Source organism: Arvicanthis niloticus, chromosome 12 (assembly GCF_011762505.2).
Source record: "Arvicanthis niloticus isolate mArvNil1 chromosome 12, mArvNil1.pat.X, whole genome shotgun sequence".
In the NCBI taxonomy this organism is placed as follows: Eukaryota; Metazoa; Chordata; class Mammalia; order Rodentia; family Muridae; genus Arvicanthis; species Arvicanthis niloticus.
In genome coordinates, this window is record NC_047669.1 from 72,831,993 (window position 1) to 72,855,229 (window position 23,237).

At 46.2% G+C, this 23,237-nt stretch overlaps 1 protein-coding gene across 3 annotated transcripts; it reads left to right on the forward strand.

Annotated features, from left to right (window-relative positions):
• Positions 1-3: 3 nt before the first annotated feature.
• Positions 4-20,793, forward strand: Ifnar1 (interferon alpha and beta receptor subunit 1). 3 transcript variants are annotated; one of them, XM_034515696.2, is made up of 11 exons: positions 4-308; positions 4,516-4,639; positions 7,694-7,869; positions 10,400-10,548; positions 10,637-10,778; positions 11,391-11,505; positions 12,685-12,884; positions 13,139-13,266; positions 15,405-15,552; positions 16,175-16,317; positions 17,856-20,793. In XM_034515696.2, exons 1-11 carry the CDS (start codon positions 236-238, stop codon positions 18,183-18,185), a joined length of 1,728 nt encoding a protein of 575 aa, XP_034371587.1. In that variant the 5' UTR covers positions 4-235; the 3' UTR covers positions 18,186-20,793. The 3 variants fall into 3 exon arrangements, with proteins under 3 accessions (XP_034371587.1, XP_034371588.1, XP_076799267.1); XM_034515697.2 differs by having other exon boundaries at positions 55-308; positions 12,703-12,884; XM_076943152.1 differs by having other exon boundaries at positions 55-308; positions 17,830-18,044.
• The last annotated feature ends 2,444 nt before the right edge of the window (positions 20,794-23,237 follow it).

Genomic DNA, 23,237 nt, shown 5'->3' on the forward strand with positions numbered 1-23,237 from the left:
GGTGGAGCGTGGCAGGGACCTTCAGGGTCAGAGCTCAGGGAACCGGGTCAGGACTAGACCGCGCCCGGTACTTTCCAAGCCGCTTGCTCACGGAGAGGGCGGGGCATTCGCGGAAGGGGCGGGGCATTCTCGGAGGAGGCGGGGCTTCACGGAAAGGGCTTAGCTAGCCTGAGGTCGTCTCCAGCTCCGCTGCTGAGGAGGAAGATGTGAGCGGCAGGTCTGGCCTCCCGAGACGATGCTCGCTGTGGTGGGCGCGGCGGCCGTGGTGCTGCTGGCCGGGGCGCCTTGGGTGCTGCCCTCAGCCGCAGGTGAGCCGAGGGGCCTGGGCGAGGGCCGGGCAGCGGGGAAGGCGAACTGAGGTGCGGGTGACCGGAGTCCCCCGCGCGCTCACCCCGACGGGAGCAGGCGCCGCTCTCCAGCCTGAGGACGCTGACCTGGTGCCGAGCTTCGGGGTGGCTGGTGGGTGGGAGACCAGACAGCAGCAGAAATGCCCTTCTCAGCCTAGTGCCATTTGTCCCGGGCTGACGGCGGAGTGAGCAGAGAGGCCCCGTAGCGGGCCGGAAGCCGCAGCAGGCTAACAAAACAATAACAAGTAAGCCAGGAAACCACTGGGCTAGTTACATCAGAGAGTGCCCACTAAGGGTGATAGACAATATCTTTTCATAGTAATGTTAGGAACCCAAAAAAGACGGACCTAGCCTCACTCCTGTAGGAAAGTTCCTCTTAGAAATCTGTACATCTGGGAGGTAAATAATGCCTCAAGTCTCACCCTGAAGATGGCCCATTTCTGGCCAGACATGCACATGTTGTACATGCAGGCAAAGTGGTTACACATATAAAGTAAATCTGAAGAAGAATATTATGAACAGTATACTGTAGCTGCTACTAATGTTCTTGGATCTTTTGTTAATCGTATAAGCACAGCTGCTGCCCTTTTTGCACAAATCTGTAAATTCCAACAGTTGGGATGGGAATCAAGCTAAGAGGATAATAAGGATAATAGTATAGATTCAGTTTAGGGATGCAGTCAAAGGCTCTGCTCAGGGTACGGAAGTGTGGCTCAGTGAGTGTGTACTTAGCATAGACAGCACTGAAAAACTGAAAACTCAGAGTGGGAAGACGATGGATAGCTTCTGGTGGCTAAAGAGTAGCTAGAGGCAGTCTATAAGCCTCTGGAGTAGAAGCTTGCCAGGCAATATGACATGATAGTCTGATGCAGAAGTTTTTCAAAACAAGAAATAACCGTGGAGCCAGACATAAAGTTAAAATACACTTTTTAAAATTATAGCCTAGGAACTGGAGAGATGGCTCAACAGGTAAAAGCATCTGCTGCTGCTGCTGCTTTTGTAGAGGGACCTGGGTTGGTTCCCAGCACACATTCCGTGACTTGCAACCCTCCCTAAATCCTGCTCTGTTCCAGGGGATTTGAATATGACCTTCTGACTTCCCTGGGCGCAAGGCACCTGTGTTGCATACACAGGTGTGCAGGCAAAACACTTATACACATACAGTAAATCTTTAAAAAAAAAAAAAAAGTAGCCTGTTAGAACTGGAGATAAGACTGAATGGTAGAGTTCTTGGAAGACCCTGGGATCAATCACACTACAACAACCAAAAAAAAAAAAAAAAAAAAAAAAAAAAAAGCAAAAAATTTCAGCCTGTTGAGTGAATAGCCAGCCACTAGTGATCTTTTAGAAGTCCCCATGAGCCCACTATTTCGTGGGAAAAAGACTACAAGACATACATGACTGTGCTTTTAAAGGTCGTGTAGTCTGATTTTCGATCTGTGCTTCACAAGGAAGTAGAGCTTATTCCTGTTGGTGTATTTTGTGTTGTATTTTGTTGTTTTGAGACACAGTCTTGGTATATAGCCAAGTTGGCTATAAATAATCTTCCTGCCTCAGCTTCCCAAGTGCTTGGATCACAGGAATTGAGCACCATGCCCAATAAAAAAACAGGTTTTAGGACTGTGGAGATGGCTCAGTGGTTGAGTGTATGCTGCTCTTTAAGAGGACCTGAGCCCGGGGTTCCCATGTTGGAAGCCTCACAGCTACCTCCAGCCCTAGGAAATCCCAACATGGTATTCTGGCCCAAGAAGGCACCTACAGTCCTTGTCACATTACCCACACAGAGACACATAAACATACCTTAAAAAGTGTCTTAAAAACATACCTTTTTTTTTTTTTTCAGTATTCTAGGAATATGACTAGAGTAGGCAGTATCAGGAGACAACACTTCCACTGCCTTTGAAACAATTTTGGCATGCCAAAGGCATCTTCAAGGGAACTTGACGAGCATTCATGGTTGTGTCAGAATCAGACAAAAAGGACTTTAAGTCATTAATACGAAGGAATGACTCTGCTTTAAAGGGAAATTAAAAACTTTATTCTGAAATATGAATGGCCAAAATTACACATGACCAAGAATACATGTTCAAGGACGTTACATGAATTTTTGTAACCACAGAACAGAATGTTCCATAAATACAGGGAGTGTAGAGGGCCATTTACATAGACATACATGTTAAAAGAGTAAGGGGACCGGTTCTTGGAAGAATTGTCTATATCAGAGGTCTACTCTCTATCTACTTGTCCTGGAAGTGCTATATCACATTCAAAAGGTCAGCAGTGGCACTTGTTTCTGAAGGCTCTGGAGTGTGACCTTTGCCCCAAGCCTCCCAGTGCCTGAGGTGCAGTTGGGTCTGAGTTTTCACTCCTTTTGGAGGAAGAAGCTGTCTAAATATGGTTCTTGCTTGAAGGGTACTATCGTGATAACAGCTTTTTTGGAAGTGTCTAACTCACACAATTAAGGTTACAAGAGACAAAGCATTATATATCAATAAAGGCTCAGTGCAGCTAGATACAGCAATGACAGAGGTCTGTGTGCCTCATGTTTAAATTGCATACCATTTGAATTATTGTGATGAAATCTCTGTCCTTCCTAGGATGGGGATCTTCCCTTTGTCCAGGATATCCAAATAACCAGGGAAATAGTAGAAATTGTGTTCAGGAAACCTTCTTATTTATCTAATAATGTTCCCTGTCACCTCAACCCCACTGTAATCACAGTGTATCATATTTATATTTATCATCTTAGTGGGTCTATTAAATTTTATCATAACTGTGTACATACATATGTAGGAACGGATCTGGATTGAGCTGGACTCTTAACTACAGTCTGAGGCATCCACTAGAGGTCTTGGGCTACGACTCCCAAATCAGAGGAGGCTACTGTATACTTTGTTATGTTTGAGTAAATTCTGCCCTGGGGCTGGAGATGGCTTAGTCATTGAGTAATTGCACTTGCAAAGGATGTGGGTTCAATTCCCAACACCCACTTGGTGGTTCACAACCATCTGTAAGTGAAGTTATAGGTCTGACACCCTCCTCTGACCTCCATGGAGTACATACATATGCCGGCAAAACCTTCTCACATAAACTAGAACACACAAATATAATTTAAATTTTTAAAAATACAATTGTTATTTCCCAAGATTAAAATATAGTTATATTATGTCCCCCATTCCTTTCTTCCTTCCATACCCTCCCGTGTATCACCACTACCACCGCCTACCTACCCTCTTATACAGCTCTTGTTCCGTGTGTGTGTGTGTGTGTGTGTGTGTGTGTGTGTGTGTTCGTCTGTATTCCTAAATACACTGTTAACAACCTCGATCTGTATGTTACTTGTGTGTATTCAGGGCTGTCCATATGATACTGGATAACTCAGCGGTGTGTGTTCTTCCCTGGAGAAGACTGTTTCTCCTGCTCTCAGTTGTCTGTAGTCCACCACCACGCCTACCCACTCACCAAGGATGAGGCCTCCAAAGCTTTTTCCCTTCCAGGTTAACATGCTGACTGGCAGTGTGCTTGTTTAGATCATGGTTAGGCAGTCACGTTGGTGGTATAGCTGCTGACATCTCCAGGAGACACAGTCTCACAGCAAAATGCGTGTTCTTTTGGCTCTCAGAGTCTGTCAGCTTCCTCCTCCACAGTGATCCCTGAGCTGTAGGTGCAGGAGCTGTACTGTAGGTATCAGCTGGGCCTGGGATCATACTTTTTGTTCTGGTCTGCATCTGTGGCAGAGAGAAGTTTCTTTGATGATGTGTGAGAACTATACTTACCTGTGGGCATTAGGAGAAATATTTAGAATATAGTTGGTCACTGTATGGTATTAGTAAAGTAGAGGTTGTAGGTTCTCTTCCAAGGCTCTTGACTTCCCCAGCCCTAGGCATTTGGCAAGGTTTCCGGTACCAGGAATGATTTCTGTCTTACTGAGCAGATCTTAAGTCTAATTGGAGAACTGCTAGTAACCACCAAGATATGTGTGCCACTATTACACCCCTGGGGTTGCTGTGCCATCCGTGCTAGTCATTGCTGTGGTTTGTAGGCATCATAGCAAGAAAAAAAAAAATGAAATGAATGTATTCAGTCATGTTATTGATATATTTAACAACAACTTATAAAATATTTTACAGCATATAAATAATCATTTTGTTGCTTACTGGGTTTATAGGTGGAGAAAATCTGAAACCTCCTGAGAATATAGACATCTACATTATAGATGACAACTATACCCTGAAGTGGAGCAGCCACAGAGAGTCAATGGGCAATGTGACGTTTTCAGCGGAATATCAAGTGTAGGTGACTGATTGGCTTGCCGGGATGATAGGGGTCATTTTTTTTTTTTTGTGATTTAAACACCATAATTTAATGTGGGAAGCATTTGGTTGTTTCCATTGTAGGAAGTGTTATGTGTACTTCACATACTATTTGTAACTTTATTCACTGGAGACCAAGCTGAGATGACTGAGTAAGTAAAAGTGCTTGTCCCAAGCCTGACACACTGAGTGGATTTCCAGAACCCACGTGGAAAGAAAGAACCAATGCCTGCAAGTTGTCCACTTATGCTGTGGTGTGTGTGTGTGTGTGTTAGAAAGAGAATGAGAGAGAGAGAGAGAGAGAGAGAGAGAGAGAGAGAGAGAGAGAGCGCGAGAGCGAGCCGGGTGGTGGTGGCGCACGCCTTTAATCCCAGCTCTTGGGAGGCAGAGGCAGGCAGATTTCTGAGTTCAAGGCCAGCCTGGTCTACAGAGTAAGTATCAGGACAGCCAGGGAGAGAAACTCTGTCTCGAAAAACAAACAGAGAGAGAGAGAGAGAGAGAGAGAGAGAGAGAGAGAGAGAGAGAGACTGAGACTCTTCAGGAGGTTTGAGGATACCTCTCCTTCATGGATGTCACATACTCTCTAAATGTCTAACAGAGCCTCAACTGCGGGGACTGTGTGGAGAGTGCCCGAGGATCTTGCTGGGCCTTGAAACAGCCCCAAGCCACTGCCACTAGTTTTTCTGTCATTTCCATCACACACAGTGATTTCTTTTTCTTTTCTAAATTTCATGTTTGTCTTATGGACTGGAGAGATGGCACAGCAGTTAAGAGCACTGCCTCTTCTTACAGAGGTCCTGAATTCAATTCCCAGTATCCACATGGTGGCTCACAGTTGGATCTGTAGTGGGATCCAATTCTCCCTTCTGGTATGCAGATGTACATGCAGACAAAGCACTCACGGACATAGATAAATAAACCTACAAAAAGAAAATTTTCTAGGTTTATTTTATGTATGTGTTTCACCTGTATGTATGAACGTGTACCATCTGCATTCCTGATGCCTGTAGAGGTCAGAGGAAGGAATCGGATTCCCGAGACTATAGTTAGAGAAGGTTGTAAACCATGTATGTACTGGGAACCTAACCCAGGTCCTCTGCAAGAGCGGTAGGTGCCACTAACCACTGAGCCATCTCTCCACCCCCAGTGTTGTCATTTCAGATACAGTTCATCCACATCAGTATTGTGGACCCTTCATTTCCACAGACTGGAGGTTTTTGTCAGTGCCTCTTTCTCAGCACTGACCTTCTACTTCCCATTCGCCAAGAGGATAGGCAGAGAGCCTCAGAAGGCAGGCTCACAGGAGGGGCAGCCCTCCAGCTCCTGCTTGGTGTTGGGGCCCCATCTGCACCTGTCTGTCCCCTGTGTAGGGTGGAGTCAGCAGGGAAAGAAGGAGCTGTGAGCTCTTTTCAAGTCAGGACCCCAGAGCTTTACCCGCCAGGTTGCCCACTGGTTACTAAACAGGAATAGTGATCTTACAGCTTCCTGAGTGTGTCTGTGGCACAGACCGTTTCACCTGTAGTGAGTTTTCTGTATGCAAGTTTGCGTTTTGATACCACTTGGTTTTTCATCCACCAGCTGGCTTATGTATAGTGAGGATATTGAGGAAACCCTTAAAGTTACTCTATAGTAATGAGCAAACAGCCAGAGTCTTGGCCACCTTTAACATCAGCTGCAGCTGCCTCCCAATCTTCTGACCCAGCATGTACCCACAGTAACTAATGTACACACCCACATACAGACACATTCACACGTCACTTTAAAAGAAGTCTTTGAAGAATTAAAAAGTCCAGAAAAGCCGGCAGTGGTGGCGCACGCCTTTAATCCCAGCACTTGGGAGGCAGAGGCAGGTGGATTTCTGAGTTCAAGGCCAGCCTGGTCTACAGAGTGAGTTCCAGGACAGCCAGGGCTACACAGAGAAACCCTGTCTCGAAAAAAAACCAAAAAAAAAAAAAAAAAGTCCGGGCAACAGGCAGTGATTGGCTGTGGGAAGGCAGAGGAAAAGTCAGCATGAGGCACTGAGGTCTGTCGTTGGTTAGGAGTATCAGATCAATTCCCAATTCTTCAATAAGGAAATTGAAGTCCAGAAATACAGGTTCATTTTCTAGAAGTCACAGTTATCATGGATCAAGCCAGTCAGATCTGTTTCTGTCATATGGATCATTAATTTTTGTTTCCTTGAAATGCTAATGTAACCACTCATAATATTGAAGCAAAAACTATTAAAAATTAACTAAATAAATGTCTGGGGCAGAGGGAAGTACATGCCTTTAATTCCAGCACTCAGGAAGTAGAGGCAGATGGATCTCTTGAGTTCAAGACCAGCCTGGTGAACAGAGTTCCAGGACAGCCAGGACTACACCACAGGGAAACCTGTCTACCAAAAAAAAAAAAAAAAAAAATTAAGTGATGTCTAATTATTCCAAGTAGTAACTTGGTTCATATATATCAAAAAAGAATCAGAAGTTCTATAGGGAAATGTTGACATTGCCTAAAACAAAATCAATCCTTTTCAGTATGATTTCCATTTTATTTTTCCCAGATGTTTTTCTCCTGTCATTACAAAGCCACCTCCTTCTGTGGGCTTTGGTAGAGGTCACAGGGCAGCCCCTGCAGGTCTAAACTGTGACCTTCCAGGCCTTGTGAGATGGATTCCTGGCAACCCTGCGATGAGTAGCACACAGTAATGCGGCGTGACATAAGCCTTTGAAGGCACTTGTTTTAGAAATGTGTCTAATGACAGCAGTCCTACAGTCCTCCACATGACAGACCTCTTAATGGCCTTATCCCTGAACACGCACTGGACACAGTCCGTGCAGTAAATTGTCTGCCCATTGTTGCCAGCCGTTAGCAGCCACCATTGTTCACTTGGGGGGACTTGACCTTTCACTTGGCCTTGTTCCATCAGTACACTGTGACACTCACCACAGAAAGTAAATTCTTAAGCTACCTATGATGGTGAATAGAAAATACATTTTAAAAGTCCATACATACATTAGCTCATTCAGATTTTTTTTTAATTGTTATTAAAAGAGAAGAAGTGGCAGAGTGGATAAAAGTCCCTGAATGTCAGCATATTCCAAGGACCAACTGCGAGTTTTCACTGAAAGTGAGTGCTTATGACGACATAAAGTTTCGTCTAAGAGCGGAGGAAGGGAACAGCACATCTTCATGGAAGGAGACCGATCCATTTATTCCAGTCTACAAAGGTAAGAAGTCGCCACTGGCAGGCTGCATTGTTACTCTCTAGTGAACATTACCAGAGCAGTTCTGTCTAAGCCCGTCCACGAGTGGGGTACAGCTCCCTCCCACCAAGGCCCACATTTCTGCCCTTCTGTATTAGAGGCTCTCCCAGTGTGCTCACCGGGAGCCTTCAGCAGGTTCATGAAGCCAGGCTCTTTTTCCTAGAATTTCAGAGATGTTATTGGCATGTTTGTTTGGATTATCTCTTCTCAACACAATGGACATGTGTATAACTTACTGCAGATGTTGGTTAGTCCACATGTTAATGGGTTGGTTTTGGTTTCTTTTTTTTTAATGTAAAGCAGTTTCACATCTTTTAAGTTTTTGGGTTTCATTTCTTTGTTTGTTTGTTTGTTTGTTTGTTTTTCTTTTTTTTTTTTAAAGTGCTTTTGCCAGGCTGTGATGGTGTTAACCTTTAACCCAAACAATGGGGAAACAGAGCTAGGTGGATCTCTGAGTTCCAGGACAGCAAAAGCTACATAGAGAAACTCTATCTGGAAAACAAACAAAAAAGTGTATTATTTTAACAATGTGCCCAATAGCTTTTTCGTTTTACTCATTTTAATGGTCAATACACTAAATGTCAAAAGATATAACCCTTGTAATCAGGAGCCCTTTACAGTCCATAATCCTTTAGGCTTTATTTTTATTTATATGTGAGATGTCTGTGACAATGTGTGCTATATGTGTGCGGGGCTGGTAGAGGCCAGAAGAAGCTGTAAAAATTGCTGCAAGTGGAGTTACACACAGCCTAACATAGGAGCTAGGAACTGATGGTGGCTTCTCTGGAGGAACAGCAGATGTCTTAACTACTGAGCTGTCTCTCTACCCCTCCCCATTTCTGTAAAGGGATCAGATACAGAAAAAGTCATGGAATGCTGCCCCGTCCTGTCTTACAAAACGCAGTGGCCTGCATCCACTTTGTCACCTCCATTTGCTTTTCATTGTTGTCACATCCCTTTCTCTCACATGTTACAGAAGTCAGCAGCCATGCCTTCTAACAGATCCGTGCCCAGGCTTCAAGCTGGGTGCCTCTGAGCACACCTTGGACACAGCTCTTACCCTCGAAGTGCTTCCTTTCCTGGCTCACCAGGGCACTGCTCACTCCTCAGTCTCCTGATTCCTTTCCTGGCTCACCAGGACACTGCTCGCTCCTCAGTCTCCTGATTGTTCCCAGGTTTTTCTTTTCATTTGTTCTTTGTTCTTTTCTCTAAGAAATTAAGGATGGGCAGGAAGGAGGTGGCCATGAAAGTGTTTCTGACTCCCAGAATTACCTCCCCTGCCCCTGTCCTCCCTCTGAGCATAAGACTGCTATCACCGTCTCCACTCAGTGTCTACCAACATATTAAAAGCCATCCCACAATACAAATGGTCAGATGAGGCACTCACCCTCACCCTCCCTGCAGCCTGGCCTGTCTTTTGGAATGACATCAGCTAGTTATTTGCTCAAGTTCAGACCCTGGATTCCTCTTTGGCCTTTTTCTACATTGTATACCTGTAATGATCTGGATTAGCATGGCTCATATATTTGAATACTTGGTGGAACTATTTGGGAAGGACACACTTGTTAGAAGTGTGTCACTGGCCTTTAATCCCAGCACTTGGGAGGCAGAGGTAGGCAGATTTCTGAGTTTGAGGCCAGCCTGGTCTACAGAGTGAGTTCCAGGACAGCCAGAGCTACACAGAGAAACCCTGTCTCGAAAAACCAAAAAAAAAAAAAAAAAAAGTGTGTCACTGGGAGTCAGCTTTGATGCTTCAGAAAGCCATGCCATTCCCAGTCTGTGCTCTTGGTCTCAGTCTGTCACTCTGCCTCCTGCTTATGGGTCAGATGTAAACTCTCATACACTGCTCTACCACCATGTCTGCCTGCTTGCCTCCCTGCTCCCCTCTATGATGGTCACAGATTCTACCCCCATGAGCCCCAGTTTTCTTTGACAAGTTGCCCTGGTCATGGATCTTTGACACAGCAATTGAAAAGTAACTCAGACAGTCAGTGCCTTAACACATTCTTCCTGACCCGTCCCGTGAGCGCATCAGACGGCACCTTTTACCTTTTTACCAGGCGCTTCTCTTTCCTGACTCCCTGCTGACCTCTCTCTTCCTCACCCCTTGGCCAGGCTGAATGGGACTGGGGCTCTTTGCCAACCTCGGCTCCTCCCACACACCCTGTACACCCGCTGCCCTATCTTAAGAGACTTCACAAGCTATCCACAGGGCCTGGGCTGCTTTTCCACCATGGGATTGCTTCCTCTGGGAAGTTTCAGAAGAGCTTTCCTGGTAACTTGTCAGAAACAGCATTTGCTGCCGTCCCCACCCATACCTGTCTTTCTTTTGTGCGTAGATGCATATCTCTGGAGGCTGCTCTTGCCGTGTCTTCCCAAAGCATAAAACACGTGGGACTTTTCTCTGTCTTACTCCAGCAGGGGAACATTGTTTATTATTAACATTTTAGAATGGTACTACTGAAGTTATGTAATTGTTCTTTGATGCCAACAGCTCACATGAGCCCCCCAGGAGTACATTTAGAAGCTGAAGATAAAGCCATACTAGTCCACATCTCTCCTCCCGGACAAGGCGGGAGCATGTGGGCACAGGAAAACTTCAGTTACATGATACTAATCTGGCAGAAGTCTTCCAGTGTTAAAGTAAGTTTCTGTTTTTACCTGTTTGACGTGAGAGAAAAGGAGGTGAATAAATTCTAAAATTTGACTGTGTTTCTAAATTTTTTTATAGAATATTACTAAACCTACGTATTATCCAGTAAAGATATCAAAACTCTTGCCAGAGACTACTTACTGTTTGGAAGTTAAAGCAATACACCAGTCGCAAAAGAACCCCATCAACTCTAGTGCAGTGCAGTGTATAAGGACCACAGGTGAGCAAGACCTCTGGCATTAACCTCAGTAGCTGAATAACCACAGCGTTTTAATTGGGGGCATTTTCTTCTCTTAATTCCTGGTCATTTTATATGATGAGGTTTTACAATGGCTTAATAATCACTAAAGCAGACCACTGAGTTGGGGGTGTGTGGTTGGATACTAGTCTAGCACACAAAGGTCCTAGTTCAATCCCCAGTACCACACACGGAAGGAAGGGAGGGAGGGGGAAACAGGAGGGAAGGTAGCAGCACTTACAGAAACCAAAAATCATTTTCTTGGCAATTTTTGTCTCAATACTATGTATAAAAATTAATTCTACTCAAAAGTTGATTTTTTTTATAGTATCATAAATGCCTTTAATTTATCTAATTCCTAGTAATTCCTAGTGTAGCTGTTAGCAGAGTAGCTGGGATCCAGCCATGCACATGAATTATCAACAAGGAAAAAGCCTGAAGCACTGCTAGCCTGGCAGTAATTGGGGTTCGGGTGGGAGCTGGAGCTCTTCATATCTTACTTACAAATTTAGTATGTTTTGGCTCTTAAAGTCAAATTAGATAAGCGTGGTTCCGTGTCACTATTGTAAAATGTATGGATTCTTTGGCTTCTAGTGGCAAATAAATTGCCTGTGCCAGAAAATCTAGAAGTGGATGCCAAAGGCAAGAGCTATGTTCTGAAATGGGACTATGCATCACCAAACATGAGCTTCAAAGCACAGTGGATCCCGTGAGTTCCTTTCTTAAATGTTCCTTTACCTAGTCTGCTTTGTGTTCACACTACTTCTCTGTGCAAATTCTTGCAGAGTGACTGGCTGAGAGGTGGGTGTGTTGCACTGGGAAGCAGGGGCTTTCATTGTAGGTTCCCTGCTCCAGGGAGAGAGGTGACTGACAGAGATCACCTGACCTCTGCACATCCCCGCACATGCACCAGTATATACGTCACATGTAGCTGGATGTGCATGTACACACGCTCACTCAAATCAACCAGGGCAGGAGCCTGGAGCTGACGCAGAGGCCATGGAGCGGTGCTGCTTACTGGCTTGCTCTTGGGAGCTTGCTCAGCCTGCTTTGTTGTAGAGCCCCAGACCACCAGTCCAGATGTCTCCACACCCACGGTGCCTGGGTTCTCCCCAATAGGTCACTAATTAACAAAATGCCCTAAAGGCTTGTCTGCTTAGAGCCTGGACCATCTGGAGGCAGTTTCTCAATTAGGTTCCCTCCTCTCAGATGACCGTAGCTTGTGTCAAGTTCACATAAATCTAGTTAGGGTATAGGATAAGCTAAGTTTTGAATATTTTTCGTAAGTTTTTATTTCTGAATTTGTATATCAGCCTTTTAAAAATAACCTGCTTAAAAAATATGTTCTGCTTTGAAGAGATGACTTAGCAGCAAAAGCACTTACTAGAGTTAAGATCCCGAGAGTCCTACAGGTGTGGCAGCCATCTAACCCCAACATTTGAAAGGCAGAGATGGGTATTGGAGCAAGCTGGCCAGCTAGACTGCTCAAATCAGCAAGGTGCGAGTTGGGTAAGATTGTGCACTTCAGTAAAGTGGAGAGCAGTCAAGGAAGACCTATCTTCTATTTCAGGACTTCTTACCCACTCATGTGTGCCTGCAAACACAGTCACACATGCACACACAACACACAGACACGCACACACAGGCATGCACACAGTGAAGAACAGCTTGCCACTTCACTGAGAATTCTTCGCACACTCTGGAGCACCCATAGCTTTCCTTTGTTGGGGATCTGTGTCTCCTCCATTGTACCAAGAGTTCCCTAAGTGGGGACACTGCCCACCCCCGGGTCCACAGTGCTTACCACAGTGTCTGATGTATTATAAACCCTAAGTACATATTGGCTGAATTGATGATTGAATTGAATTTTGTTGTTTTGTTTTCAAAGTGGCTATTTAAAATCTAGTTCTAGAAGCCATTCAGATACATGGAAACCAATACCTACCTGTACAAATGTCTGGACTATGCACTGTGCCTTTTCTCGAGCTACTGTCCACACAGGAACTTTCTTTCTCCGTGTACAAGCCTCAGATGGAAACAACACGTCCTTTTGGTCTGAAGAGAAATATATTGCTTCTCAAAACTACAGTAAGCCAACTTTTCTTTGAGACAGTCTGACACTATAGCCCAGCCTGGCCTGGAACTCACTGTGTAGCCCAGGGTAGCTTCAAACTCATGGCAGTCCTCCTGCCTGAGCTCTTGAGAGCTGAGGTTGTGGGTATGGTCCATGCCTGGTGTATATCACGCATTTACTTAAGAGTGTAATTTCCTCATGTAGTGCAAGTCCCGGAAGATTGTTTGAAGGTGTCTTAGTACATAGTTTGTGTTTGCATTCTTCCCAGCGCTCCTTCCTCCTCCGGCCATTGCTGTCACCCCCACGAGGGACACCTTGCTTGTTCGTGTCAGTGTCGACAAATGTGATGGAGTCACTTATGAAATCATCTTTCGGGAAAACACTTCCAATACTGAGGTAAAAAGCTACACAGTAACTTTGTGACTTAGCCTCATGACGGTGATAACGGGAAAGAAAGTTAGTGGGGGAGGGAGGGTGAGAACAAGCAGTCACAGCTTTAAGGTTTGGGGGGCCTTTTAAACATGATGGTGGCCTATCTGCAGTAGAGTGAAGGTCAGCCTTTTCCATGGTCTGCATGGCAGTACAGGTCACCTGCATCTGGGCCTGACTTTGCTCTGTGTGTGTGTGTGCGCGCGTGGATGTGACTGTATGTGAATGTGTGTGTTGACAATTGCTTATTTGTTGTGTGTACAAAACAGGGCACACATGGAGGCCAGATGACAAGCTGTGGAAGTGAGTTCTCTCCTGCCCTGTAACTCCCAGGGATTGAGTTTAGGTTATCAGGCTTTGCATCGAGCATCCTTCGCTGCTCAGCCATCTTGCTTTTGAAATATCATCTGAGTCAGTTGCTGCTGAATTAGAACCATTCTTACCACAATTCCCAAGTGCTCTTCCAAGGCAAAGGTTTCTCTGTACTAGTGACACTTGAGCCAGGTGATTCCTGTGCTAAAGTCCTTATTTACAGGATACTTAACGTCACTAGGCTCTTCCAGGTGTCCAGCACTTCCTCAGAGTTGTGTCAAGCAAGTGTCTACAGGTGTTATCACATGTCCTCAGCTGGCAGCTCAATGGAGACAGAACTGATCTTGAACATGATTGTGAGTTGTGTGGACTCCAGGAGAGGAGCCTCCAGTGTTCAACGTAACCCATGGTGGGAGAGGAACTAGCTAATGGTGTCTTTCTGGAGTAGTAACGAATGCAGTACTTTGATGGAAGCCATCCGTCCTCTGCCTTTGCTCGCCGTGGAATTGCAGTCAAGCGGTCAAGCATAAGAACCGTGTGCACTTGAGGTAGCAAATGTTGCCTCTTGATTCTTGGTTGGACATGTGAGCAAAGTCCAGAGCACTGGCCGCTTCCCCTTCAGCCGGCTGCCCCTGCTCGTGCCATTGAGTCAGTGAGAACTAACGTCAGCACTCACCTGTCCTCACATCACACACCAACGCTGTGGCCCATGCTGAAAGACCACAGCTGACCTTTGATGACTCTAAAACAGTGGTTACCCTAGCAACTCAGGCCTGCAAGATGTTTGCCAGATTTGGAATGAGGTACACCTAGAACACATAACACTGGGCTTTGCTAGATGACTCAGTGCGTGTTAGTGGCTGTGCTGCCCTCTGCTGGCCAGATAGTTGTGTAATCACAGTAGCAACTGGTTTATTGACTATTTCAATGTATCCAGACTAGTGCTAAGGTTTTTACATGAGTTGCCCTGTCTTTCTTCGAAACAACCTTGGGAGACAGTATTTGTAATTAATTTGTTCAGCAAATACAGGGTGAGTATTGCTGACTTTTGCATTAATGCCTGAAGGCACAGGCTGCGACCAGAAACCCTGCGTGTGCCTGATGGTGTGGTTTGGCCTGTGCTTCAGCTGTGTGCAGGGATATACATGCTACAGAGTCTCTGTGACAAACAGGATGATGCTGGTGGCCAGCTCGTGGCCAGCTCTTAGAGCTACCCCAGCCAATCTGTGGCCTCGTGTGAAAATGGTGTTTCAGCTGCTGAGTGTTGGAGGGACTTTGTTACATAGCACTGTTGTAGCCATGGCTGACCACTACAAACAGGAATGATGCTGCTCTTCCCTTCACAGATGGAGGCATAGGTGCCAATGAAATGATCACACAGGCAGCAGGGCTTTCTGGAAGCTACTGTGGGCAGTGCGGGGCCTTGCTCTTAACTGTTTTCACCATGCTTTATAACATGATGGCATTGAAAACAAACAACATTATTAACAATGCAACTTAATTCCTTGTAATCCAATAAAAAAATCAACTAAAAAAAAAAAAAAAAAAACCAAACCAACACACTAGTGCCTGTAGAATGAGAATCACAGGGCCACATCTTTGCTTTTTAACAGTGATTTTTAACTCTGTGATTTGGTTATAATAGGTTACTTAAAACAACTTATATTGCTTAGGCAATATAAGTTGGTGTTTCAAGAGACCAATTGTGAATATCAATAGAGTCCAGAAAATCCATATTCTCTATCTGACTTTATGAAGACTGAATTTGATCTCTGTTGTTTTTGTGTCTGTAGAGAAGAATGATGCAGGAGCATCCGGAGTTCACCCTTGGGACCCTGCAGCCGCTGACTGTGTACTGTGTCCAGGCCAAAGTGGTCTGCAGGGGCCTGCAGACTAAGATGAGCAAATTCAGTGATGAGCTGTGTAAGAAAACACGTCCAGGTGAGACTCTTCTAGATGGTTTAAATGCAGCTGGAGGAGATAAAAACACTATATTGGGATTTATAAAGAATTTCTTCTCTGCTTCAGATAGTAGAGAGTGTCCTTTCTGAACTACAGGGAATCAAAAGTGAACCCAGCCAAGACCTGCAGGGTCAGAGAGCACTCTTCTGCTCAGCGTGGTTCATGTTGACTGTTGCTCAGCTTTTCATCCAGTGTTACGTAATTCATTGCTTTTACTTAGTTCTCACTGACGAGCACTCAGACCACTCGTTTGTAATGTCTTTAGTGAGCTTGTGGAAGTGGAGTTGTCTATTGGGGCACCTGTGCTTTAGTCTTGTTAGTATTTTAGTTCCTGGAGGCAACAAGAGAAGGCTTAGACACCAACTATCTTGCCAGTTCCATGCTGTGCAGGGCTGGGGACAGCAGCTGTTGGGACCTGTCTGACTTACAGTTCTCGTATTGATCTCCAGCCTCGGTTCTCAGGTCATCTTCACCTGTGACTGTCACTGTCCACCACAGTGTACCAAGTGTCCAAAAAATGGTTTTCAGAACACTCTGCACTTCCTCTCATATGGCTGGTCTCAGAAGCAATATGCTGACACTCATATTGTTTGTATTTTAGGGCATTCTTCCAGGATCTGGATTATAATTGCATTTGTTGGTGTGTTTTTCTCTGTCATGGCCCTTTATGCTGGGAGGAGCCTCCAGAAATACCTGCATTATGTGTTCTTCCCACCACTCAAGCCTCCCCCTAGTATTGATGAGGTACGTTTCTCTTCTTGTCACCCACTAGGAAATGGGGAGCAAATGCTTAGATTCCGCAGATGACATTTCTTGACATCAGAAAGTTATCAGACTAGGGTGGTTGTTTCTGCAGAATTTCGGTGGTATTAGAAGCCTGGTGTGGTAGCTCATGCCTGTAAAGCTCAGGAAGGCAAGGCAGGAGATTTGGAGTGAGTTTGAGGCCAGTATGAGCTGAGTAGCAGATTCCATCCAAAACACAAAAGAAGTTTAGGCCAGCAGGGCTACAGAGAGGCCCTGCCTCAAACCAGGCATGGTGGTGAATTGAGGGTCAGAGGCTGCTCAGGGAGACCCTGCCTCAGAAACACATGAGAATGTTAAACAGTGACTTAATGTAGAATCGCTGTTGTGTTCAGAAGTGATCTACAGTAGCTGTAGATCGGCCTTGGGTGCGTAAGTTGAAGTGTGTAGCCACAGAAGTGAGGCGGACAGCAGGTGACACAGCATCACTTTGGCACTTAGGGTGTCCCCAGGAAAGAACCAGGGAAGCCCTGCCCAAACAGTCCACCTGCAGTCCAGATGCCAAATCTGGGACAGCCATTGTCTCCATGATACCAGGAGTCAATAGGGACCTCGGTACCTTCTTGCTCTTCTCCTATGTCCTTGTCACGGGGCTAGAAGGCCAGCTTGCTCCAGGACAGTCAGTCTTAGAGGACCCTTGAGATGAATGTGTTTGGCTCTTAGACAAGGAGTCACCTCATTCCCATAGTCAGATCTCAGCAGAACATGGCTACTTGCTAGTGAAAGGTATATGACAATCTGGGTGTCTTGTCCCTGCCTATTGTGGCATTTGTCTTGCCATGTCCCATCTGTGTGGTTTTTCATACCACATCAGAAATCCTGTTATTCATCTGTCTTCACCTGGTGCCCTAGATGAAGTCACAGAAGCTGGAACAACCAAAGCCATGAGTCCCTTTCATGGTCCATGCATGTTTTGCTCAGGACTCCTGTGACATTACACCTGAAATGATGGCACTGAGTGGGGAAGGTCTAACCCAGAACCTGGGACCCATGGCATAACACGGGGCAGGCTCTGTAAGAGAAGCCAGGCCCTGAGCTGTAAAAGCCCCGAGCTCAGAGCTCAGCTCACACTTACCGCCTGCTCGAGTCTTCAGTTCCCTTTGAGCTCTGGTAACTACAGCTATGACAGGTATACCCGGCCCCTTCCTGCCTAACCAGCAGGGTCACCTTCATCTCTCACTTGTGCTTTTGAGGGCAAGAGAAGTGGGCTGTCACTTCAAAATGTCTATGATCCCAGCACCCCCACCCACCCCAGCCTTGACAGCACAGTGTCTGTGTACGCATTCTTCACAGACGTGCCCAAAACAGGCCTCAGCCTGGTGGCCTCGCTGCGCCTTCAGCCTTCTGAGCCTCACTTTGCCTTCTGGGTGTGGCTCACGTGTTGTCATGCACACACCAAAGTTAGACATAAAGCAAAGAAGCCAGAGCTGGAGAGCCAGGTTTGACTTTAAACAGCCTGTCTTCTTCCCTTCTACCATTAGTTTTTCTCTGAGCCACCTTCAAAAACCCTTCTACTTCTGACTGCTGAGGAGCACACGGAAAGATGCTTCATCATTGAACACACAGACACGGTTGCTGGAGGAGAACACCATGCACCTGAGGAAGATCTCAGGAAGTACAGTTCCCAGACCAGCCAGGACTCAGGGAACTATTCCAATGAAGACGAGGAAAGTGTGGGGACTGAGAGTGGCCAAGCTGTGCTCTCTACAGCTCCCTGCGGGAGGCCCTGCAGTGAGGCTTGGCCTCATGGGACCTTGGGAGATGGGACCTGCTTCCTGGGAAATGAAATGCACCTTCAGACCCCATCCTGAGGACACAGCCAGCTCTCCACTGCTGACACGGGCTTGTCACAGTCTGGAGTACATGTGCATGAGGCAGGCTCCACTGAAGGTGGCTGCCAGTTTCTGCTGACAGCTTACACCCCAGGGTGCTGTTTGGTGCCACAGATGAGGCTTACTTCTACACAGGCCATCTGGCAGTTCTCTCTAGGTGTTCATACTCCAGGAGACACTGGAGCATTCACCTTTTTAATCTTGCCACAGCCCCTCAGTATTTCAAAGGTACTGTTGTCTACAGTAGTGCTTCCTAACCCATAACTTAACCACAGCCATGGCTTCCGACCAGAAGTCACTGAAACCATAGAGAAAGGGGACGCTAAGTGCAGGAGCCGGCGTTGTTTCAGAGCTCAGTGTGGCCTGGATGTTCACCTTGCACTCTAGTACTGTGGAACTAGAAAGTGCCAGGGATGAAAAACAGATGTGACATTCAGTAAGAGAGGAGCTAGTGAATCTGATGATAAAAGAAGACTATGTGCAGTCAGTGTTTGTATGACTGCCTTGTGTTAGTCTCCGTAGCCTTTCTGTGATACTTTATCAAGCCAGGCTGACCCTCTCTCCTCTGTCCAGCAGTGTTCAGGTCCCCCTTCCCAGCTCCATGTACTTAAAAAACAAAGGGTCAGATACCAGGTGAAGGAACAGTGTTGGCTGCACAGTGCTGCTGGCAGGTGCCTGTACGTAACCTTAAGTTGATGTTCCAGGAGTCTGTTTTGTAGGCAGGACATCTAGCAATCCCGACAGCTCCAGGGCAGACTCTCAGTTGCAGGCCAAAAAGGAAGAGATAGGACTGATGGATCATAGCCATGGTCCCCATTGTGCTCAGTCCACTGTGCTGCCTACCCTGTGGTCACCACAGGAAAAGCTCCTTCTGCCAGAACAGCCTGCAAAGAAACAAGGCCTGGGATGTGGGGACGGGGAAGCCCAGACGCTAACAGTAAGTTGTTACTTGGAGTTGTTTCATCCTTCACAAGTGTGACACAGATCTTCAGGTTGAGGCCCAAAACAAGTTGGTGGCAGAGGCAGTTGAGGAGGGGTCTTCACCTGAGCCTGGCCTTCGAGGTAAGCAAAGGCAGTTCCACTTGCATGCTCCATGACAGCCTGCATGAAGTTTCCCAGGACACAGTGCCTGCTTGTGATGTGACAGGGTTTTCCTGAACAGACTGGCTCTGTGGATAAGGCACGTGTTCTCTTGTATAGGACCTGAGTTCAGTCCCCAGCACCCACACGGTGCTTCACAACTGGCTGTGGCTTTAGCTCCAGTGGATACAGCACTGGCTTCTGGTGGCCTCACACCAGGGATGCACAGGTGCACATAGGTGGAAGCAAGACACTGTACGCAGAGAGTAAAGCCTTTCTTTAAAAAAGAAACGCCATGCACGTAAGGGTGCCAACTGCCTGACCTTTTTTATCTTGATAGTACTTGGAGAAGCTGAGCGCTGCCCAAGATCCGTGTAAAGCCTCATGACAGAGTGGTGCTCTCACACACACATGTAAATAGTAATGGGCCCATGCACACCTACACAGGGCAGCTGGCTGCACCCCACCAGAATTGCCGTGAGCACCTCTTACAGAAAAGTCTACAGTTAAAAATGCTGTTCTAGACTAGAATCATTTAAAGCCTGGGCAGAAATGTATAACCTACAAAAATTTTCATTTAAAACTAGGTCAGGCACAACTGTGCCTGGCTTGTTCCCTTCCCAGCTGCTAAGGAATGTGGGGCCAACCTGAGTAACATATCAAGAGCCCATTGGCTCAGTATGTATGTACAGGTGTAGTGTGTGTGTGTGTTTGTGTGTGTGTGTACACGCATGCGTGTGTGCCTTTGTGTGTGTTTGCAAGAGCCCATTGGCTCAGTATGTACAGGTGTAGGGGTGTGTGTGTGTGTGTGTGTGTGTGTGTGTGTGTGTGTGTTCGTGCGCCTGTGTGTGCTTGTTTGTGTGTATATAGCCTTGTACTTCCCTCAGGACCTGGGGGAATGTATGAGAGAAGCCTTCCCCACCCTCACTGAAGCCTTGTGTACCTGTGTGCATTGGTCCTTTGGTGTTTGTCTCCCTCTATTGCAGAAGCTCTTTGAGCAGGGGCTAAGCTCCTCCCTGTGCCCCCAGCCCCTGTGGCAGTGCAATGCTGGCACAGACGGTGCCTAGCAGCTATCAAATGAATGAGATCTGAAGTTGAAGCAGATGAACGGTCTGGTGGTCTATGGAATGAAATAACTGTGTTTCTATGTGTCTGTGCATCTCGTTTGTATCTGGATCCTTTTGTATTTTTGTCTGGAGCCCCACTGTTGTAAAATGACAGACATTACAAACACTAGAACCAAGACTCTGGATCTCAAGTGGTGCTCCTTTAAACTGGAATCCTCGTGCTAGAGGTACTGTCTACAGCCTGTTCCTAACAGCAGGACTGTTACACTCTGGCTTTCTGGATCCACACTGCTGTCCCTTCCAAGGGTTTCCATCTCTCATTCCTCCATCTCTGGGGTCCCTTCTGCTCTAACTCAAGAGACTCAGAAGGTGAACATAGTTTGTATTTTTTAATTTCCTTACAGAGAAGAAAATAATAAATTCATATTTGTTCCCAAGAAGTGACCTGATTGATTAATGATAACGAAAAATTCCAGTTGCATCCAAAGTTTGATTTTTTTTTTTTTAAATGCTCCTGCCTCAGCTCTGAGTGCTCAGATTACTGGCTGTGGCCTGACTCTTCCAAGATGAAGAAACATCACTGACTGTCCAAGGTCAGGCACCAGCAACAGACCAAAGAGAAGGTGCCACCCAAGTGAGTGTTCTCAGCCTGTGGGCTGTGACCCCTTTGGGAGTCAAAGGATCCTTTTACAGGGGTCAAATAATAGATATCCTGCATGTCAGATATTTACATTATGATTCATTACAAGCAAAATTACAGTTAAGTAGCAATGAAAATAATCTTAGGTGGGGGTCAGCACAACATGAGGGCTCAGGGCATTTGGAAGGGTGAGAGCCACTGCTCTAAGTCCAGCTTGCTGAGCCAACAAGTTCATTCAGGTTTCTCACAGGAGCTCAGACAAGGACTCCCAAAAGCTGTACTTGAGAGCACTATGTCCAGCGTGCAGGCAGTTCTGGGGAGTCTCCTTCCTCGGCCATCGTCACTGCCTTTGCAGCCCCAGTGAGGGCTGGGGACCCTGTAACTGCTTGAGCTTTGAGTTGTCTTGGCTTCCTACATTTTGGAGCTTTCCTTCTCGAGGAGGGAATATTTCAATTTATTACATTTGAAACTCGGGCCAGGCGCTAGTGGCGCACACCTTTAATCTCAGCACTCGGGAGGCAGAAACAGGCGGATCCCTATGAATTGGAGGCCAGCCCGATCTACAGAGTGAGTTCCAGGATGGCCAGGTTTACACAGAGAAACCTGATCTGGAAAAATACAGACACAAAACTCTGACTACCTTCCTTCCTCTCTTCCTTCCTACTCCTTCTGTCTTTCTTCCTCCGTCCCTCCCCCTCTTCCCCACTCCTGTGTGTCTGTTGTGCTGCATGCATGAGTGTGCACGTGCCTGAGCACAAATGTGAGCACACAGGTATCACACGTGTGCATACCTGTGCCCACATGTGGTCTAGGTAGGATGTCCGGCATCTTCCTCTGTTCTCTACCCTATTGCTTTGAGACAAGACTCTCATGAAAAGGAAGCTAACCCTGCCTGGGCTGGTTGACCAGTAAGCTCTAGGGACCTTCCTGTCTGTGCCCAATGCTAGGACTGGATATGAATAGTGAAGCCTGGCTTTTTTAGGTATTGGAGGTTTGTACTTAGGACTTCATGCTTGCACACCAAGCACTTGTCCAGTGGGCAGTGTCCCCAGACCACGTTCAGCTTTTTTTTTTCCCAACTATTCCCAGGCTTACAGTGATCACAGAATTTCTGGTCTTGAGGGCATCAGTAATACATGCGGATTTTGATGAAGGAATGCTTTCTTACTGGGATAAATCTTTTACTCCACCCGGAGGTACAAAGGCAAGAAGGAATCCAGTCTTTTCTTCTAGTGATCTGCAAGTCCCCTCACCCCCTTAGCCTGTGTCAGCGGAAGACATTTTGCAGAGGGGCTGATGATAAAGATGAAGACAGGAAGTTGACAGAGTAGATATTCTGGTTATGGTGGGGAGCGTGTCTTGGGAAGAGGAGGGAAACTGAAAATGCCACCCCCATGGCTGATCGTAGTTAAAATTACTTACGATGAACTAACATCTTCCACCTAGTTTTCTAGAGCCACCATAGAAGAAGCTGAGGAGTGAGAGAAATCAGTTGTTCTGATTTTTGTTTGTTTGTTTGTTTGTTTGTCTTTTGTTTGTTTTTGTGTTTGTTTTTACAAGATGAGTCCTTAGTTACTTAAGGAGACATTTTGTTGCTACTGCACTGCCTCCCCAGTTTCCTAGTGCTTTTTGGTATTCTGGGATCTGACTTACACAGAGACAGTGTGTACAGGTGCATCATCCACTGTGAAACCTTCCTGAGAACCACACCATGTTTACATTGACAGCAGCTTGGTGCCCATCTGACGTACAGGCTCCCGTCCACAGCATCTGACAGAACACCTCCTTCTAAGATGGACCCTGGAAGTACAAAGATCCTTTTTTGTTCCCTTTGTTTCGCTGCTATTGTTGGGAACTTAGAAGCTGACTTCTGGTGAGGGCTGACTAGTGCCTGGTCACTGAAGGTCCGTGCATTGACAGGATTCACCAATAGAGGGAGACAAGTCACCCTGTTTGGATTTAGCAACTTGGCTGCTATATTAAAAGGGAGGCAAGGAGTTATTCTTGTTGGCTGTTTGTTTTTATAGTGAGTTAAGGTCTCACTGTGTAGCCTCAGCTAGCCACGAATTGACTACGTAGACCATACTGGCCTGGAACACAAAGAGATCTGAGTGCTAGGATTAAAGGCTTGTAACACCAGGCCTTGCTTAAGAAAAAGACTCTTAAATGGGTGTCATGACTGAGGGCAGTATGTACCATTGAAAGCTGCCAGGTGTCCTTAAAAAAAAAAAAATAGTGACCAGC